Below are 20,104 nucleotides of genomic sequence, written 5' to 3'. Positions count from 1 at the left end.
GAATGATAGTTTTGAAAACTTTATCTTTTAAGATAATATTACTTTGTAGTTTACCTAAGCACTAGGCAGTATTTTTGCTCTTTAGCTGTAAGAGCTCTATATGGCTAGTGAAAACAATTTCAATTTCAATAGCAGGAAATCTCCAGAACAGTTGTGTTCCAAGCATCATAGACAAGGACAAGCCTGTAGCTTCCCCATGAAAAGAAACAGATCTGTATTAGTTGTGCTGTTAAGTGGTGAATGTATTTTTTTTTTCAGATCTGTGTAACCTAAAAGCCTGTGCATCGTCGTTAGTTTCCTGGTAGCTTCAGATTAAGAGTTAACATCTCAGCCTCTCAGGGTCAACCCTTTGTCAGTAGAGAACTCCAGTAGTGGCAGTACAGTACACCATTTTGCCAGCAGACTCCTAACATTACTGAAATAGTGAAGGTCCATTATCTAGTACACTCTAAATCCAAAGTTACTCATGATTAGGTAGCTAGGAACCTGATATTTTCTACATCCTATAAATCACTGCAGACTTGTTTTTGTCATAATCATCAACAGTGAGAGTTTTCTAGATGACCTTTTTTGTGTTTAAAGAAAAAAAAGTAGTTAATGGTTTAGGAAAGAAACATCACAGTGAATATGTCTAGATCTGAATTGGAAGCACAGTGCTGCAAAGGTATATGGTGGATTTTAGTAATAAGAACAAAAATGGTGCATTCTGGTCCAATAGACAGGATGTCTCTGCTGTCTGGAATTCATGCTAGGTGACTTAAAGGGCCTCAATAGGACCCTGAACAAGAAGCTACCTTTTTAATTTCTCATAGCCAACTTGGCACAGAGGCTTTTAATAGTGAGTATGTCTTGATATCTTCCTAATATGATAGAATACCATTTCTTACTTGTGAAAGAGTGCCTTTTGCTTATGTTTAACAGCTCTTGATTTTTTCTTGCTTAAGTCTGAAAATAAAACACAGAATGAGAAACTTATATTCTTGTCTTTTTTGAAGGCAAAAATAATCATTAAGGGCTTGATTTGGAGCCTGTAGCCTGTAGGATATAGATCTAGCTTGATCCACAGTCCCACAGTGAACGTCTGTTAATTCTGTATATCATTCACGATACATAGGAGCAAGAGGACTCAGAAATACACAAGTACTCTAATGTTAACAGCAAATTTAATTTGTGCTCCAAAATAATGTCTCTTTCCCTCTTTCTGGTTCAACAGCTCATTAAAGGAACCTAGTATGGAAAGTCTGAAGGCTTTGTGCACACTAGGACTGGTAAAGCAGGACGCAACACTTGCAACAGCAGCCCTAAAAGAATTACTGAAACATGAAAAAGGGGATGATGGAATTTATGAGCGGTGCCTTACTGCATGTGCTATTTATGCATTACAAGGTAGAAATGTGAGGGTCCAGAGAGAAGTCTCCAAAGCAGTACACAGGTAGGTACTTTGTCTGGCTTTAGATTGCCCTGTAAATGTATTGCTTTGATTACATTGAACAGTAAGCAAACCTCTGTTTACTTGCATCATTCTTCTAGAAAAAAAAAAATTTAAATTGTTTTTCAAAGGTGAAGTCCTCGCTTAAGGTTGTAGCATCAACTGACAAAAGTTTGCTTTTTGATTTATGGCAGAAGTTTCATGGCTTATTCAGTATTTTCTGGTTTTGTTTTGGTGACTTCTTTGATAGCTAGATTAGTTCAGTATTCCATGAAAGCATCTTTCATCATATGTAGCATAACCTTCAGTCTAGAAAAGTCTCAAGGGTCTTTATTTAATATTTAAAACCAGCCTTTGAAGCTATCTGTTCCATTAGCTAAATGTCTGTATTTAAATGTGTTTTGATTAGCCTTACCATTCTGTTCCTTTAAGAAAAACACACTTCAGTCTCTCCAAGTGTTTTTGGAAACTATTCTTCATGCAAATTATATTTCTCCAACTACAATTAAAATTCCTTGTTCTTCACACTATGGGGACAAGACCTGTAGTCCTAAAGTTTTTTTTCTTCCCATGAATATTGATATGCATATTGTACATTTTGTTTCTTTAGTTAGCAATATAACTTCAATATTGTGTTGTTTGTTTTGAATTACTACCCATGTCTATTTTCTACTGCACTTCATTGTTTTCTTAATAGAGCAATTTGGTATCTATAGCAACTGCCTACTGAGTCATGGAAAACCAGGTGCATATCTAAATCAGAAAGTCTAATATCCTTTTTTTTCCCCAGTAACCCAGATAATCCTGCCCTCTGGTCTCTTCTATCTCGAGTAGTTCCACTGTCTGCATCACAAAAGGCAAAAGTAAGTGCATTGCTCTAAGATGTCTGGTGTTTACATCCTGGGTAGTCTGTGTTGTTTTTTAAGTAAAAAAACTCCCGACTTTTCAGTATGTGGACTTTCACTAGTTAATATGAAATCTTAAGGCTTGCATACACTGCAGTGCATAGCCACATACAGAAGTTATATACTATTATTTGCATCTTTCATGAGGTAACAGCTCTTGATCTTGAAATAAACTTGGAGGAAAAGTCTGCTAGAATTATTCCAACAATAAAAGGCTGTACTATGTATATTTTTTTGTTTAGTTTTATAGAGATGTGTGTAAATAAATATATATTAAAATTTATGTGTTCAATTTGATTAATCTAGTCAATTTCACTTTTCGCATTAGCCAATGTTTCCTTGCCACTTTTGTGCTTACTATTATCTTTTCTCCAAATAAATACTCTGTCTTAATTTATGTTAATTATGTAAACAGAAATAGCACCTGAAAACAAACTCCTTTGTATATGGGGCTAATATCTGAAACAAATCATATGGATAAGCTCTAATCCTGAATGTCTCTTCCTAATTTTTTATGAGATTGTGCTATAAGTAAGGAAAATACCTCATTTTGCAAATTCTGTATTCATGATTAACAAAGATAAAAAGATACCTGCATTATATTTTGCATAAAATTAATTAGTAACCAAATTAACCATGTAACCAAATTAATTGGATTTTTTTTAATCTTGCAGGGGGGAGCTGTGGCAGGAAGTATCGCACATATAATCGATGCAAAGCACGGAAAGGTTTGGCTTTCTTAAAATGAAGATTTTGTAATTCCATAAACAATCCTAAAGTTAATTCCATCTGATCACTTACAGTTTTAAGTGACTCTTATGTTCTGTTTTTTAGGAAGTCCTGCTGAATATTGCAGTTAATCAATTGGCAGCAGGTCACATGCTAGAAGATGAGAAAAACAACCCTATAAAAAATATCCAGAGGGCCATCCACATCTGTCCAGGTTACTCTTGTTCTCAAACACAGTAGTGATTTTTTAATTTTTACCCATCAAAAGCAAAATTACTGGATTAAGAAAAGTAGATTTCTTTTCTTGGTTTGGTTTATTGTTTAGGGTTATCCATGTACATTTTGGGGAGAATGCTTAGAACTGAAATTTTCATTGTCGTTCCAAATCATTCCCATTTAATTCCCATTGTCATTCCCATTCCAATGGGAATTAAACCAGACAAGAAGAAAAATATCACTGGGTTTTAAGGCTTATTCTGAAAATATGGGCAATTTCTTAATCCCTCAGTAGGAGAAGACATTAGTATTATTATTATGTTAGCAAAATTCCCTTAGAATTACCTTATGCAACACCAAGCAGAAGAGAATTACTCGTCTAGCTTGAGAATTTTAATTGGAAAGGTTCTGTTACAATGTGCGGGTTATGAACTATAGACAACTGTTCTCTTACTAAATGGTGTTCTTCCTTAAGTGTATGGAGCAAAAACCTAGCTTGGTTTTCAATTTCTAGTTTGCACTTGATGGAATACCAAAATGCTGTTTCTTCTGCAGTCATTTTTCTCTGATGCGGAAGGGTGACTGCAAGTAAAAAATTTCAGTTACTTTCCTACAGGAACACACAAGAATATGACTGCTAATCAAAAGCAGTATACTTTGCATTTTACTTTGTTGAATCTTCAAGCTTTGTTTCATTTTGCTGGGAAATTTAATTATCTTAGGGATGAAAATGTACATAGATGAAATCTTTAAATAATCACTGTTCAGTTCATGACAGAGACTACTCTTCCAGTAGTAGGTGTTCTTCACAGAGCTAGGTTAAGGTAAAGCTGACAGTGGAATTAGCTGGCAGTGGAAGTAGGCACTCAGTGCTGTAACTTTCATGTTATTGGTCAGACAAAACTGATTCTGTGTGACTGAAAGCTGTGGATGGCATTTTGGGATTTTTGCTGCCACTGTTACAGCACTAAGTGATAGCCAAGGTTAATCTGTGTAGTCAGACATAAACTGGCAGCTTCAGGTTAGCACACTGGTGTTTATGTAAAAATACATTGGTTGGTTTTAGGAACAGAATCTTCCTTTTATAATCTGGCAAATCTTATTAGTTAGAGACAAGTAGTTATCAGCTTCCTTGGGCTGAGTTCTATTACTTGTCTTGTTGTTGCTATCTCTTATTTACAGTCTATAGTTCCTTTGATAGCTATGTTTTTATGCTTTATCTGGTAAAGACCATTCTAAATGAACTACCAGTGTATTTAGAATGGCACAAGTTGCCTTTGACCATTCTTTTCTAGATAATCCTACTGCCTGGGCAGTGCTAATGGCAGCCTGTCATGCTGAAAACACTGTTGTCTGTCTAAACAACACTCAGCCGAAACGAACAGGTCTAGAGATGACACTTGTGTCTACAGTTTCAGCCAAAAGTAAGCTATACAAGTTTTCTAATTTAAAAAAAATAATAAAATTGATCTGAGCTTGCATTACTATTCTGAACTTGCAAAGAGGCTGAGGATTGCTCAGTCGAGAGTTGAGCTGTAACCGTACTGTACACATAAAAAATGCTAAATTCTAATGCACAGCTAGGGTTAATTACTTAATGGCAGCTTGCTTTCCCCTCCAAAGCCTCAAACGGTTTTCTAAAATAGTACTTCTGAACTCTGATGTCTAAATGGATGGTTGTGGGTGTATTACACTGCAGCAACACTGCTTATGAGGAAAGACTAAAGTACCCTTGAGTTCTGTAACTTTTCCAGTAAAGGCTCAGTCTTGCTCAATGTCCAAAGTGTTTTGAAAACTGGAATTAAAATTCCATGTTTGATTAATTATTCCTGAATCGTTAACTCAAATGGTGTATGCATTTTTCCCATCTTGCTTTTAATTTTACCATCTTTCAATATTCCTTCTAATGAAGAAAGTCATGTCAGATTAAAACTCTAGTGTTTTAACTGTCTTTACAGCTGGGGAAAGTAACCTTCCTCATAATTATGTCCGTATTCTGGAAGACTGGTGTCTCTGTCAGGCTATTACCAGTCTAGAGGAGACCGGTAAACTATCAGAAGCTGAAGCTCTTTGTAACAAGGTATGATGGTGTCACACTGGCAGATTGTGGTAGAATTGTAAAAATCATGTGTGCATTATACAAAAAGGTAGTCTTTGAATTAGCAACTGTCTGTTCCATCAGAGCTACAAATACAGTAGTTCACAGAATATTCTGAGTTGTAAGGGATCATTGAGTCCAACTCTTAAGTGAATGGCCCATGGGGGCGTTGAACCTGCAAGGCTGGCATTATTAGCACCATGCTCTACCCAACTGAACTAGTTGTTGGTATATTCTCCCTTCACCGAGATGCTGCTTCTGTTTGCAACACTGAAACTGTGTTAATAGTTGAAACAAGTAGTGTATGTCATGATAAAGATAAATCTGCACTTTCTGCCTAGAATTAACCTAGAATTAAGCAAAACATTACAGAAATTTGAGGCAAGAAGTTCATGTAGGAGACTTTGCCTGGGACTTTACTTCCTGCTGGGTTGTGTTGTTACTTTGTTTCAGAGCCACAAGGTTTTGTAAAAAGAAAAGTCTTGAGGAAATGCAGCTGGGGAAGGGGACTGGGGTGTTATCAACATGGAAGTGTGTGTTTCATGTGTTCATGAACAGAAGACTTGGCAAAAGATAAGGAAAAAAAAGCTGATGAACTCAGCAGCACACATCCTTGAGTTTCATGAAGGAAAATTACTAATCCCATGCAAATGTGCTCCTTGGTTTTGGTATTTTTGTATTAACAGGGATGAGAGTTAAAAAACAAACAAACAAACAAAACAAAACAAACAGATTTGTTGAACATGCTGGTTTTCAGGGGAAAGTACTTTCTTGTCTCTCTGTTTGCTTGGTGAGAAGGTGTTTTTCTTTTCTGGCCACCATGTCTACTGACCTGTCTTCTATTAATGATTAATGATTCTATTAAAGATCAGAGATTTCTAAACATACAAAGTATGTCCTTCCCCCCATCTTGTCAGGGGGGGTGGTTATGGAGGGTTTCGCATGTGTTTTGTTGGTTAAATTGCTTGGGGAGAGGACAGTCAGTGCCTGCAGTTAGTGAAGAAAAAGGGGAACATCCTCTGGTACCACAGACTCTCAGTGACAGTTTTGGACCCTGAAATTCTCAGAAAGCCATATAACTAGGGATGGTGAGTCAGGCACTGCTGTCATTCAGTTTGAGATAGGCAGCGTGATTCTGCACTTGTTCATGAGGGAAAATTGCAGCAAATTTAGGAGCTTCTATTGTGTTTCAGAAAGTCTCTGCATTCTTTATAAAGCAGCAGCTTGTTAAGGATTCACAGGCAACATATTTCATTTTATAAAAAAAAGAGATGTGTGAAAAGTACAAGTGTTGTTTCTTAAATCTGCTTTGAATTATAATTCTTGAAAGTATTCTGATTTGAGCAGGAAAAATAACATGAAGTGAGGCTTGCTGAAGCTTCACATACTTCACCTGAGAAGGGTAAAGCAATGGATGGCTGGGTTTCTGTCTTTGCTATTTTGTGTGTTTTTTCAAAAAAATGCTCTCTAGGGACCTACTGTTACGGAACAGGAAGTGTTTAGTAAAGTGCTTCTGTTCCAGGGAGAATAAATTTACTTACCTGGGAGAACTGAAACTGCTTGAAACACAGTCAAAGTCACAGGACAGGTTTTTACCTCTATTAATAGGCCCACACTGGTAATGATTGACAAACCAAATAAGAACTGTCTTTCAGACAGTTTAAGACTGCCTGAAATAATAACCAAATAACTAAGAGCAGGACATATACAAAATTTGGGATAGACTTCAGATGTATTTTGAGGAGAGTAGAAAAGGTTAACTATTTTCATGGGTCAATCCCTGGAACACTGCTTTGTGCAGAGGAAGAGGAAACTGCTATTTTGCAAACATCCTGAGAATGCTTTCAATGCTGTTTTCTGTACAGAACAAAATGTAAAGATGTAAGTTTCTTTGATATTTGGGAATGATAATTCTGATTGTTTTGGTCTTAGGCTTTAAAAAGCTGCCCTGAGCACCCAGCTCTGTTTTTGCTTTTGAGACAAGTTCAGTGTAAGCAGCTGTTGAAGTCTCACAAAGAACTTCCAGGCAACATCCTGGAGGAGCTTCGCAAGACAGTCATGACCAGTCCAACTTCAGTTGCAGCCTGGCAAGTAAGTGTGCATCCTTTCCCTGACTGATGTGCCACTCTCACAACCACTGTAAGAGGGTGAACATTAGTTTCACTGCTTGGTTTTATTTATCTGCTGACAGTCAATGACAGAAAAAATAGCTTGTATTTGGGTTGTTATAAAGTTGAAACATCATGTTAAATTTATTTAATAGTTGAAATAATAAGAACCACTAGTAAGGGTAAGCAGACAGGACAATTAAAAACTTGAGAGAAATCTCTAGCACCTGTGTCTTTAGGGAACTGTGATTTGATATGTAAGCAGAAAACAGTGAAATATTTCATAACTCATAAGACTAGATGGAAGTAAAGGGTTTCCTAATGTAGTAATATACAGTTCCTTATTCAGGATCTGAAAACCTGAATAAGTCTCTTACAGTCACCTTATTTGGGAGAATTGAAATCGCTTGAAAAACAGTCAAGGTCTTTCTCCATAATCTCCTGACTTCAGATGTCACTGTTGTTTTGAGTAAGTTGATTTTGCAGAGAAGAGAAATCACTCCCAGTAACAGTGTTCACTAACTCCCTTCCATGGCACCATGAGTGATCCCTTTTAGTAGATATGAAGATGCTATTACTCACTTCATATGCTGCTTCTGTGAGACAGTCTGAGAAGTCTGTCTCACAAATGCCAAGAGATCTTTCTGGTGATGCAGCACATATGTTTGTTTATTTTCTAACAGTTGGTTCTAGTTACAGTTATTATCTTCCTTTTCCAATGTAAGTAGCATATTGTTTAGAAAAATTCTGTGAGCTTTTAGAGTCCTTTATGTAGTTGAGAGATTTATGGCGCTCTCTCTGCCTATTGATAAAATAAAACCCTGCTTGTAGTACTGAAGTTGATTTCAGTCTTAGAAGACCAGTGCAAGGCTGCTGTAGAGATCATTATCTCACTTGTTTCAGGGCTGCACATCCTCTTCTCTTCTGAAACACAGGAGTATCATTTCTGTAAAGATACTTTTTTGATGCATTTTTCACTGATTTGTGAGACTTCCTCTTTCTGATCTACAGAACTCATTCAGATTGGATTTGCAAAATAGAGGGCATGCAAGACATGATTGTATCCTCTATTTTAGTAACACATTTTGGAAATTAAATTAGGGCTTGTATACATTCTTCAAACATCCCTTGCATAGCCAAGTCATCTTGCTTACCAGCAGGGATAAGTGAACTGAAAGTGTATATGATGTAGGGAGTGGGAGGGCTTGATTGTTTTGGTCTTCTTAATCCAGGCCACAGATAAGCTACCTCTGAGGAAGATCTTTTCAGTTCTAATTAAAGAAGGTATTTCTTAGGGCTTAGATAGCATTCTGAAAAAAACCTGGCTGCTACATCTGTTTGTAGTGGATAAATATATGCTTTTATGTTTTCTGTCTTTAGACTTCCTAAGTTTGATAAATGTTTTGTCTTACTCAGAAGTATCCACTGTGATGCCTTACAGTGTTTACTCAGTTATAGGGGCCCTTAACTATTCTTTTCGCTGAAGTTTTTGGCTTTTGTCTTAATAGTTGTTTTGCGGGACTTAGGAGTGCTGCTGAACTGCTATTCTGATGGCTATTCTACTTTTTGTGCTGTGGCTTATCAGGAAAATAGAGAGAAGCACATCTGGTAGAGTTGCCTTTGTGCCTTTGCATAAGGGTTCTCTTCTTCACATCTTGGGAGCTAGACATCTTCAACTGCAAAGAACTGAGGCCAAGGGAAGCTTTTTTTTCTTCACATGAATGAATGTTTTACTTTACAAAGCAGTCCTGCAGCTCAATGTCAAGAATGCACAGTCTCACTAGTGCTAATTAATGCTTTCTAACGTGTCTAGTGGATAAGTAACTTCTGTGCACCAGAAAGGGTTAATAATTTTTGTCCCTTGTAACACTAGACAGTCTTTAGCTAGCAAAAGTCTAAAGACCTTTGCACAAAAGCAAGGGAATTTTTTTTTTAATAAGAAATTGCTTTGTTTGCTTGATGATCCAGTGAAGAATATTTCTAGATGTGGCTTACACATTTTCATGCAGGCAGCAGAGGCATGAAACTCTGCCTCTAAGTGCCTTATTTCCTTTGTCCCATCTGTCTTCTACGGCATGACTCAGCTGATTCAGGAACTGTGTAACGCAAGTCTACACCCATCACCTGGATTCATGCTCATGTCATAATGTCTTTCTTCCTGGCATAACTCAAATGCACTGAGAAAATCTATCAAAAAGGTGTCCGTGAGTGGTATAGGGAACTCCCAGAATAAGTTACTGTAGTGAGGTGTACTGCCAGTTATGCAGCAGACTACATTTTTCTGCAGGGCAGTACGCAGTATATTGTTGGAATGAGGTATGGATGCATGGTGGTGTTTTTAACTAACAGTATGCTGTGGTACTCTCATAGATTGAACTAAATGATATTGTCTAAGGGCTGTGTGTTTTGGTGGCTCCATAACTGATTTTGTTGGATGTTTATTTTCAGTGGCTGGCAAAAGTATATCAGTCTCAGAGAATGATGATTGGAGCAGAGATGTGTTACAGAAAGAGTCTGCAGTTGGCGTCACAGCAGGGCAGCTGGAACGGGAAGTTATCCAGTCTGCTCAGGCTAGCTATGCTCGCACTGGAAATCTGCATGGTAGGATAACCAGTATAATATAACTGCATGATTTAAGAGGAGTTGCTGGAATGTAGGGCTTCTGTAGTCTTTAAATGAAGCCCCTGTTTAAATCACTTTGCATTTTATGAATGACAGCTAGAGAATAAAGTGAGATTCTAAGGAGTTACAGTGAAATAATCACATAGAACCACTATGTACAGAAAGAGGCTAACTTGTTCAATAAGACTTACTTGTCTAATAACAGTTTCAGTTGGATTATCCAAATTGATTTACCCTTCAAGTATCTGTCCTCTTTTTCAGAAAACTGCCTCAATAAACATTTTTTTCTGCACTGGTGCCTGGAGACATCAGTCACGTTTCAAGTAATTTTATGCCATATGGTCATTTCCAGATATGGTGCCTTGCCTTGTAGTGTAAAAACAATCTAAGGGAAGTGTACGTTGTGGTGTAAAGAAAATTATTCCTTGCAGCGAGGGGCAAGGTGAATATACCTCAGATTCTCAGCAAGTGTTTATTCTCTTTAAGCAGTGTCACTCCAGAAACTTGAAGTGCACTACCAGATTGCTTTAAAGCCTAGTGTACAACGTAGATACTGCTGTGATCTTGGCTAACACTTTTTCATGTATTTTAACAGATGACCCAGCTAAGAGCCATAATCAAAATCAGGCAAAGCAACCCCATCTATCCTGAGATCTTATATAAGAAAAGGCAGTCAGTTTTACAGAGGATAAAGCTGCAAAGCTGTTATGCCTTGTGGGAGAAGAGAATCACCCTCAGTGTAGACAAGTTTCTTTCTCACAAGGCCTATGCTTCAAAAGGTTAAATTTGTCAAGTGGCAGTACTTTTCCTGCCATGAATTTGATTATCTCATCTCTGCTTTCTGAAAGAGCAGAGCAACTGATAAGTGGATTCCTTTTCGGACTCTCTGATCTGCACTGATTTAATGAAACGTGCGAGAGCCTGGTGAAAAAGTTCTGTGTTTGAAAATTGCTTGTCTCCCAGTTATCTGTCCAAATGAAGTATAGTAGTTTGAATGCTATCCAGACACACTGGGCATAATAAGGTTTTTCTTAAGCCAGTTTTATTTTTTCTTTTCTTTTCTTGTTTGCTCAAAAGTCATTGTGTTAAGTAATTACCATCTTGGAATTGATTTTCACTGTTGGTAAAAAATGTCACTTCTGGGGATAAATTCTACATTCTAGAATAGTCTTGTATATGGGATGAAGATTTACAAGCTGAAGAGCCAACAAGGGTTTCCGAAGCATTACTAAAACTTGTATGGAAAAAACACAAGGATTGTTTGCATAAATGAGGAACTGGAATGCTGGCAAGGTTGATCCTATGTCAAGTTAATGTGACTTTTCCAGGCACTTCTAACCACTGTTTGTGGTTTTTTAAAAGGTATCTTTCTAACCTGTCAAATACTTTATATAACTCAGAACTGCTTGAATTAAACCTTCTTTCTAGAGAGCTGCAAACACACTACAATAAAGTCCTTTTTTGGTTTTGGGGGTTTTTTTTTGCTTGTTTGTTTGTTTTTTATTTTATTATTTTTTCCCCCTTTATTTTTCACTTTTATAATAGGCTAATGTCTCAAATGATCACTGGCCATCCTTGGTTCAGGAGGCAACAACAGAAGCTTTGAAACTTACTCCTTGCCCCCTGGCAGCTCTGCTTCAAGCCCTGCTACAGTATAATCGCAAAATGGGAGCAAGGTATGCATGATCTGTTAAGTTCTAAGTGGAATACACTGTCTAAAAATACACATTATCCCCAGATCTAACTCCAAGAACTAAAAGAAAATTGAAAGCAGGAATTAATTCTTGAAATTAGTATGGGAGTTAAAAAGGAGAGGAGAGAAAGTAGTGTGGGAAGCAGCTGAATCTTCCTCTATTTGTGGAAAAAAAAAATGTATATGACCTTCCTACTAAGAGAAAAACAGCTGTAAGACAATTTTTATTTTAATAGCATGTTACCTAAATAAATTAATCAGGAAGAATACACATTCTTAAAAATGCTGTAAAATAGCACAGTGGAAACACATATCACTACCCTATATACTGTTGGGATTAATTTTGATCCTGAATTGGCCTCCAGTCAAAGTTCATGCCTATTCCTGAACAACCAAGTGCACATTGTGGCTTTTTGAGGAAGGGAAAGAAGATTTGAGGAAGGGGTGCTTGGAATCTTCCTATGTAGTGAATTTGGTTCTTAGATCTTTTATAGTATTTTTATTTAAGATAGGGAAAGTTGGAATTTTTTTATGGTTTTGTTCAATAATTCACCTGTTTTGTAGATAATTCTGACAAACTGGCGTACTTTCTCCGTTGGCATTTAAGAAGGCAGCCTAATGTGATTGTGATAGTTGTCAATTATAATAAAATTAAGATAAAAACTTATTTAATCAATTAAAATTGGTCTTATTACAATTTCAGATATTAATTTATGTGAACAGTATATCACAAGATCTAATTGATCTGCCTAGGTGTTTCAAAATCCTGAAACAAGAAATTAATCTTAAATACAAATTAGAAACATAAAACAGTTAAATCACAATCTACTGGAAAATCATGTTGTTTATAACAAACAGAATGTAAAGAACAAGAGTCAAAGCTGATGGAGCACCAGTGAATTATTATGAGATTCCTAAACATAATTGGCAGTTTTTACCAGATTTCTAATGACACTGTGAATTTGAAAATGTATTGGTTGGGTATAAACTGTTGGTGTTGGAAGGTAGTATCAACCAAATAGAACTTCAGACCTCGTGTAATACTCTATTCCAATTTCCTTCTCTTCTGCAATTTCACATCCTGTCTCTGTGTTTGCAGGAACTGCAGTACCTTTTGTGAGTGCCTGGATTAAATATATTTGTGTATAATATTAAATTCTATTGGTATCACTAAATTCTAATACCTGCTTCTTTCAAGTGCACTGTTATTTCCTAGGTCTTAAAGAGGAAAATACCTGCTGTACTTGTTCAACAGATTACATACTGAAATCAGAGATTGTGCTGAAATCACAGGTGTCATGATGTTTATCATGCTCTTATAGCACTTGTGAAATCTACTATGTCAATCTAATTAGGATTACTTTCTAGTTAAAGCAGTAACTTGAGTGTAATATATTAGCCATAACAGTGGAGGCAGAATTCCGTAGCATTCTAGATGCAACTACATAGGAAACAAAGGGATGTACAACTCTAGACTCACTTTCTTGGGCAGTATGGAAATAAAGATGTGACCTTATATTACTTCTGACTGTTGTTGCTTGCTCTGGTATGTTACATGCAGTCTAGTCAGTTGCATTTGATTTGGATTATGTTATGATTATATTTCTAGGGAGACTCGACGAATGTTGGAAAGAGTGGTTTATCAGCCAGGGAATCCAGAAACTATAGTGTCGGTGGCACGCTGGTACCTCCTGCAACATCTGTATGCCAAAGAGGATTGTGAATTAATAGATGTAAGACAGTACATTTTATACAGAAATTCAATCTATTTACATTTTATATTACATTTACAACTTGAAAGAGGATAGAAGCAGGCTAAGGAGGTTCTGGCTTACCTGCTCTTAAGGTGCGATGTATAAAAGTTCTATATTGAAAAAATGTACTTTGGTTTTTGAAATTTACACTAGTTTGTTTGAAAGTTTTCCATTCCTCCATACAATAATAATGAAAAATTGAAAAAGTGTCTAGTCCAAACTTGCAAGAATTCTACTAGTGGCTCTTCAGTAGACACAAGGACCATTTAATCAAAATTTTACCAGAACGTACAAATGTACTAAAAGATACACACTCTAGCCTGGGTGTAACTTGGAGTATCCCTGACTCAAAAGATCTGAGCAGTAGGATGCTGTACGTTCTGTACTGAGGACTTATATCTGTAATGGTACATTATTTCAGTACATAGTAAATGGTACATTAGTTTCTGTTGACAGGACTTCACAAATGGATTTGGCCAAACTTATAAATTCACTCAGTTCTTTCATGTAATGCAAATGGGCAGTCATTCATTTTGACCTGCAACTGGAATCACTTTGCTAGTCAAACTCTGAATACACTCTCCTAGTAACCTCCTCACTGCAGCCACTGTCACGATGAGTCTTTTGCCTAGATCATTAGCTGTTTCCTGGTGAATGTTGAATCCAATAAAAAGTAAATTTGAAGGTACAGCATATAAATAGGCTCAGCACTGACAAAAATCCATACACAGACATGGAGGTTCATAAAAAAATCTAGAATTAATGATTTCAGATGATTCTGGTATGATCTCACTGCACTTCCTTTTGCAAAGTCATCTGTACTCCCTACCAAAGAGTATGATGATAATGACTGAAGATTCGTTTGATTCTACTTAATGGTTTTCCTTTTAATAGGTATAATGTGATTGGATTACAAGAGAAGTGCTAGAAGCTTAGGAACATTAGGCTGTTGTGCAAGCTTTTTTAAATAAGAGAAAAGCTCTAAGTATGGTATGTGGAAAAAAAAATCAAGGAAATATGAATTTTAGAGGGGGAGGGAAAAGAATATCTGGCAAGTTTTTAAGTTGCTGCAGAGAATACTCCAGTCTGGCAAATGGAGACTTATACAAAGGTTCTAGCAGGAGACGACTGTATGTCAGCAGGAAGATAGGTCTCATATAGCTCTGCCTGTTTAATTGCCAGCACTTAACTAACTTGTCAAACTTAGTTTCAGCCTCGAGTAACAAATGATGCTGTTAACAGAGCACTGGTAGTGACTACAGGTTTAGCAAGTCACTGTAGTGTGAGGTTTTGATCTTTTAAGAAAGCTGATGTGTAATGTTGAATGTTTTCTATCTGGGCTTTATGGGTGAGGTAATCTATTATGGAAACTGTCTCAAAGGAATGAAAATACATTTGAGATTGCCCGTAAAAAGCTAGCAGTAAAAATCTTAATTTCTCAGTTTTTCATTGTTTGTTTTTCTACGCAGGTACTTATAGAAAATGCCAAAGCTAATGAAGATGTTAGAGCTCTGGAACTAAATGAGAAGTTGTCAGCAAGCGCCTAGTATGGACTATCTCAAGCAAAATAATCTAATATTCATCTAACTTAACTAGTTCACCTTCCAGAAACATATATGGTTTAGGCTATTGTATTTGTTTGCCTGGTTTTGTTTTTTTCTGTTTCATCAACTGCAACTTTGTCCTTAGTTTTACTTCTTCTTGAACAAAAGTAGGCTATTTTCTTGTTGAGTTATATAACCCATAAAATCACACTTTACTTAGAAAAGAAAATCCTGTTTTTTTCTTTTGTTTGCTTCTTCACTTAAACTTCATTGCTATTCACAATAGAGAGTATTTTTCTGTATTTCCCCCTTGGTCACACACAAAAGTACAATATTTCCAATGGGGTCCTGAACAGCAGCAAGCTTTTAAACAGATTAAGCAGGAGATTGCACACACCATGGCACTTGGACCAGTCAGGACAGAACCAAATGTGAAAAATGTACTTCATTCCACAGCTGGGGATAATGGTCCCTCCTGGAGCCTCTGACAAAAAGTACCTGGTGAGACCCAAGCCCAACCATTCAGTTTCTGGAGCCGAAGCTACAGAGGATCTGAAGCCAACTACACCCCCACAGAAAAGGAAATCCTAGCGGTTTATAAAGGAATACAATCAGCCTCAAAGGTGATTGGCACAGAAACACAGCTCTTACTGGCACCCCAACTACCGGTGCTGAACTGGATGTTCAAAGAAAAGGTACCCCCTACCCATCATGCCACTGATACTACATGGAGCAGGTGGATTGCTTTGATTACACAGTGTACCCGAATCAGAAACTTGAATCACCCTGGAATCCTAGAAATCATAACAAATTGGCCTGAAGGTGGAAATTTCAGTCAGGCCGATGAGGAGGAAAAAGAACAAGTGAATCAGGCTGAAGAAACTCCACCATACAATCAGTTATCCAAAGAAGAAACACATTATTCCCTCTTCAGTGATGGTTCTTGTCATATTGTAGGGAAGAACCAGAAGTGGAAAGCAGCTATATGTAGTCTCACCCGACAAGTGGCAGAAGCTACTGAAGGGGAAGGTGAATTGAGCCAATTTGCAGAACTCAATGCCATTCAGTTGGCCCTGGACATTGCTGAACAAGAGAAATGGCCAAGGCTTTATCTCCACACAGACTCATGGATGAGAGCCAATGCTCTGTGGGGGTGACTGGATCGGTAGAAGAAGATTAATTGGAAGCATGGAGGAAAACCTATCTGGGCTGCCATGGAGGAAAACCTATCTGGGCTGCTGATTTTATGACAAGACATTGCTGCTCGGGTTGAGAAGTTGACTGTGAGAGTCCGCCATGTAGATGCCCATGTACCCAAAAATCGAGCTAATGAAGAACATCACAACAGCAAACAAGCAGACCGAGCTGCACAAGTCAAGGTGTCGCAAGTAGATCTAGATTGGCAGCATATGGGAGAGTTGTTCTTAGCTCAATGGGCACATGATGTTTCAGGCCATCAGGGTAGAGATGCAACTTATAGATGGGCATGAGACCAAGGAGTGGATCTAACCATGGACACTATTTCCTAAGTTATCCATGGTTGTGAGACATGCACTGCTATTAACAAGCAAAGAGGGTGAAGCCCTTATGGTATGGTGGACGTTGGGATAAGTGTAGATATGGGGAGGTCTGGCAGGTTGACTATATCACACTGCCACAGACCTGCCACGGTAAGCACTATGTGCTCACCATGGTGGAAGCAACCACTGGATGGCTGGAGATTTATCCAGTGCTTCACACAACTGCCCGAAATACCATTCTGGGTCTTGAAAAGCAAGTGGCACCCAGAGCGCATTGAGTCAGACAATGGGACTCATTTCAAAAACAGTTTAGTTACTACTTGGGCCAGGAAACATGGAATTGAATGGGTATATCATATCCCATATCATGCACCAGCTGCTGGAAAAGTTGAGCGATGCAACAAATTGCTGAAAACTCATCATCATCATCATCATCATCATCATGGCCAGGCTTCGCGAACAAAGATTTAGGAAGGCTCTATTCACGTTTGTTACAAGCTGGTGGCTTATGAGGCTAATACGAGATAGACATGTCCGATTGCAAAAAGCACAGCAGAAAGACTCCTTAGGTGGTATATATTCTGCAAGACACGATTCTTTCTGCATTGTCTTTTCTCCTCAAGAGTGATCCTGCGTGCTTTCTCAAAGGAAACGGCAGCGTTATAGATGGTGTGTCTCCAGAACTCCCAACTTGAGGCCAGAGTAGACCAGTTACAATGATCAATATGGCCGAGGCTGAGATGTTGTTTCAGGGAGTCCTTGTATCTTCTCTTTGGGGCTCCTCTCTTGCGGCAGCCAGTGGCAAGTTCCCCATAGAGCAGGATCTTAGGGAGGCAGTGGTCCTTCATCCTTGAGACATGCCCTGCCCAACACAGCTGTGTTCTCAGCAACATGGCCTCAATGCTTGTGACTGCTGCTTGTTCTAGAACAGATGTATTGGTCACATAATCTGACCAGTGGATGTTTAGGATTGTTCGGAGGCAGCGTTGATGGAAGCGTTCTAGGAGACACAGGTGGTGGCGGTAGATGACCCATGATGCAGAACCATATAAGAGAGTTGACAACACTATGGTTTTGTAAACACTGATCTTTGTACTTTTCTTCAAGTGTTTATTACACCATACTCTTTTATGGAGTTTTCCAAAAGCTCTATATGCCTTTGCTAACCTGTTGTCTATCTCCCCATCAATCTTACCATCTGAGGAGATGAGGCTACCCAGGTAATTAAACTGCTGGACTGATTTGAGCTCTGATTGGCCAATGGTGATATGGGGATGATGCAAGACTTCCTGAGGTGCAGGTTGATAGAGAACTGTCTTCTTTAAGCTGACTTCCAACCCAAAGAGCTCAGCAGTGTCTGCAAAACAGGATGTTAAACGCTGCAGAGCTGCTTCTGTGTGGGTGACAAGGGTGGTGTATCAGCATAAAGCAGCTCCCAGACAAGATGGTTTAAGGTCTTGGTGTGGGCCTTCAGTCACCTTAGGTTGAAAAGGCTTCCAGCAATACAGTATCGAATGTAGGTACCGTCCTGATCATTGAGGTCTGCTGTGGCCCTTTGGAGCATCATGCTGAAAAAGACTGTGAATAGGGTTGGAGCGAGAACACAGCCTTGTTTCACACTGTTGGTTATTAGAAAGGGCTCAGAAAGTGCATTGCCATATCTGACTTGGCCGTGCTGATCCTCATGGAGTGAGATGATCATTTTAAGGAACTTGGGGGGACAACCTAAACGTTCCAAAATCTGCCATAGACCTTTTCTGCTCACAGTATCGAAAGCCTTGGTGAGGTCAACAAAGGTTACATAGAGACCTTTGTTCTGTTCCCTACACTTCTCTTGCAGTTGTCTGAGAACAAACACCATGTCTGTGGTACTCCTGTTGGCTCTGAAATCACACTGGCTTTCAGGTAGAATTCCTTCTGCTATAGTGGGTATTAGTCTGTTCAAAAGTATTCTTGCCAGGATTTTGCCAGCAGTGGAGAGCAGAGTAATACCGCGGTAATTTGAGCAATCAGATTGAATTCCTTTCTTCTTATACAAGGTAATAATGACTGCGTCTCGAAGGTCTGATGGGAGTTCGCCTAGTTCCCAACAGCGTACCACAAACTCATGAAATTTGGCATGGAGTGCAAGGCCCCATGTTTCCAGACTTCGGGTGGAATTCCATCAACCCCAGCTGCCTTACCGATTTTCACCTGCTCTATGGCCTTGAGGGTTTCTCCTAAAGTGGGGGCAGTATCCCATTCGTACTTCACTGGTTGTTGTGTGATGGACTGAATTGCTGAGTCCTGGACTACACAGTTGGTACTGAAAAGAGTCTGAAAGTGTTCAGACCATCGATTCAGAATGGAGGTTTTATCTGTTAGAAGCGTTTGACCATCACCACTGAGAAGAGGGCTTTGGACCTGGTATGTAGGCCCATATGCTGTTTTCAGGGCCTCATAGAATCCTTTGTGATCTCCTGAATCTGCACATAATTGATTTTTTTTTCAGCTAGATCAATCTACCACTTGTTCTGGATGTCACGTTGGAGCTTGCTGCATGCAAGACTGTTTTTCTTGTGTGACGGGATGGCAGTGCAAGGTGTGCTTGGTGGGTGGTTCTCTTCTTCCTCAGCAATTCCTGGATCTCTTGATTGTTTTCATCAAACCAGTCCTTGTTCTTCTTGAAGGAGAACCCTAAGGATTCTTCAGAGGATTGCAGGCCGCTGTTTTTAATATGGTGCCAAATTGTTTCAGGAGAGGAATCTGTAGAATCTATGGAGTGGTTTTCGAGCCTAGTTTGAAGGTTTGCCTGGAATCTGTCTCTCACTGTGTCTGATTGAAGATTGTTAACTTGGAGTCTTCTCCTTGAGATACTGCCCCTTTTAGGTTTGAATTTAAGATTGAAGTTGAGTTTGCAGCGCACAAGCCGATGGTCTGTTTGGCATTCTGCACTGGGCATCACACGGGTATGGAGGACATCGCAGACATCTCTCCATCGCACCAAGACATAATCAGTGAGGTGCCAATGCTTAGATCTGGGGTGCATCCAGGTTGTCTTCAGACTGTCTTTCTGCTGAAAGATAGTCTTAGTGATGGTGAGCTGTTGCTCCACAGAGAATTCTAGAAGTCGACCATTATCGTTGCCGTTTCCAACACCATGCTTGCCTAATACTCCTTTCCAAGCTTCAAAGTTCTTACCTACTCTGGCATTGAAATCACCAAGGATAATGATCTTATCCTCTGCAGGCACCTTTTGGGTAAGGTGGCACAGGTCATTGTAAAATTTATCTTTTTCGGCAGGGTCAGCTTGGAGAGTTGGGGCATATATACTAAAGAGGACAACGTGTTGCTTGTTGTGGAGTGGAAGGCGTAGGGAGATAATGCAGTCAGAGTGACCTGTCGGCAGATTTTCAAGTTTTGGAACAATAGAGTTTTTGATCATGAAGCCAACTCCTGAGAGATGTTTTTCTGTTCTGGGCTTACCTGACCAAAAGAGTGTGTAAC

General features: G+C 38.6%; 1 protein-coding gene across 3 annotated transcripts in view; it reads left to right on the top strand.

The window, feature by feature from the left end:
* TTC37 (tetratricopeptide repeat domain 37) overlaps positions 1-15,138 on the top strand; it is a 47,451-nt gene extending 32,313 nt beyond the window's left edge. For 2 of the 3 annotated variants that reach the window (XM_018085939.1, XM_029965368.1), the window contains exons 32-42: positions 1,214-1,432; positions 2,220-2,292; positions 3,009-3,062; positions 3,169-3,277; positions 4,575-4,703; positions 5,238-5,359; positions 7,310-7,468; positions 9,934-10,086; positions 11,653-11,783; positions 13,410-13,533; positions 15,024-15,138. In XM_018085939.1, coding sequence (XP_017941428.1) covers positions 1,214-1,432; positions 2,220-2,292; positions 3,009-3,062; positions 3,169-3,277; positions 4,575-4,703; positions 5,238-5,359; positions 7,310-7,468; positions 9,934-10,086; positions 11,653-11,783; positions 13,410-13,533; positions 15,024-15,101 — 1,351 coding nt within the window. In that variant the 3' untranslated portion in view covers positions 15,102-15,138. The remainder of the gene's footprint in view (positions 1-1,213; positions 1,433-2,219; positions 2,293-3,008; positions 3,063-3,168; positions 3,278-4,574; positions 4,704-5,237; positions 5,360-7,309; positions 7,469-9,933; positions 10,087-11,652; positions 11,784-13,409; positions 13,534-15,023) is intronic. The other variant, XM_018085940.1, reaches the window with a different exon arrangement.
* Positions 15,139-20,104: the final 4,966 nt, after the last annotated feature.

The sequence above is a fragment of the Manacus vitellinus genome, unplaced genomic scaffold (genome assembly GCF_001715985.3).
Source record: "Manacus vitellinus isolate BGI_N305 unplaced genomic scaffold, ASM171598v3 scaffold_9_pilon, whole genome shotgun sequence".
Lineage (NCBI taxonomy): Eukaryota > Metazoa > Chordata > Aves > Passeriformes > Pipridae > Manacus > Manacus vitellinus.
Note: the sequence above shows the minus strand (reverse complement) of the source record. Positions and strands in the feature narration are given on the sequence as shown.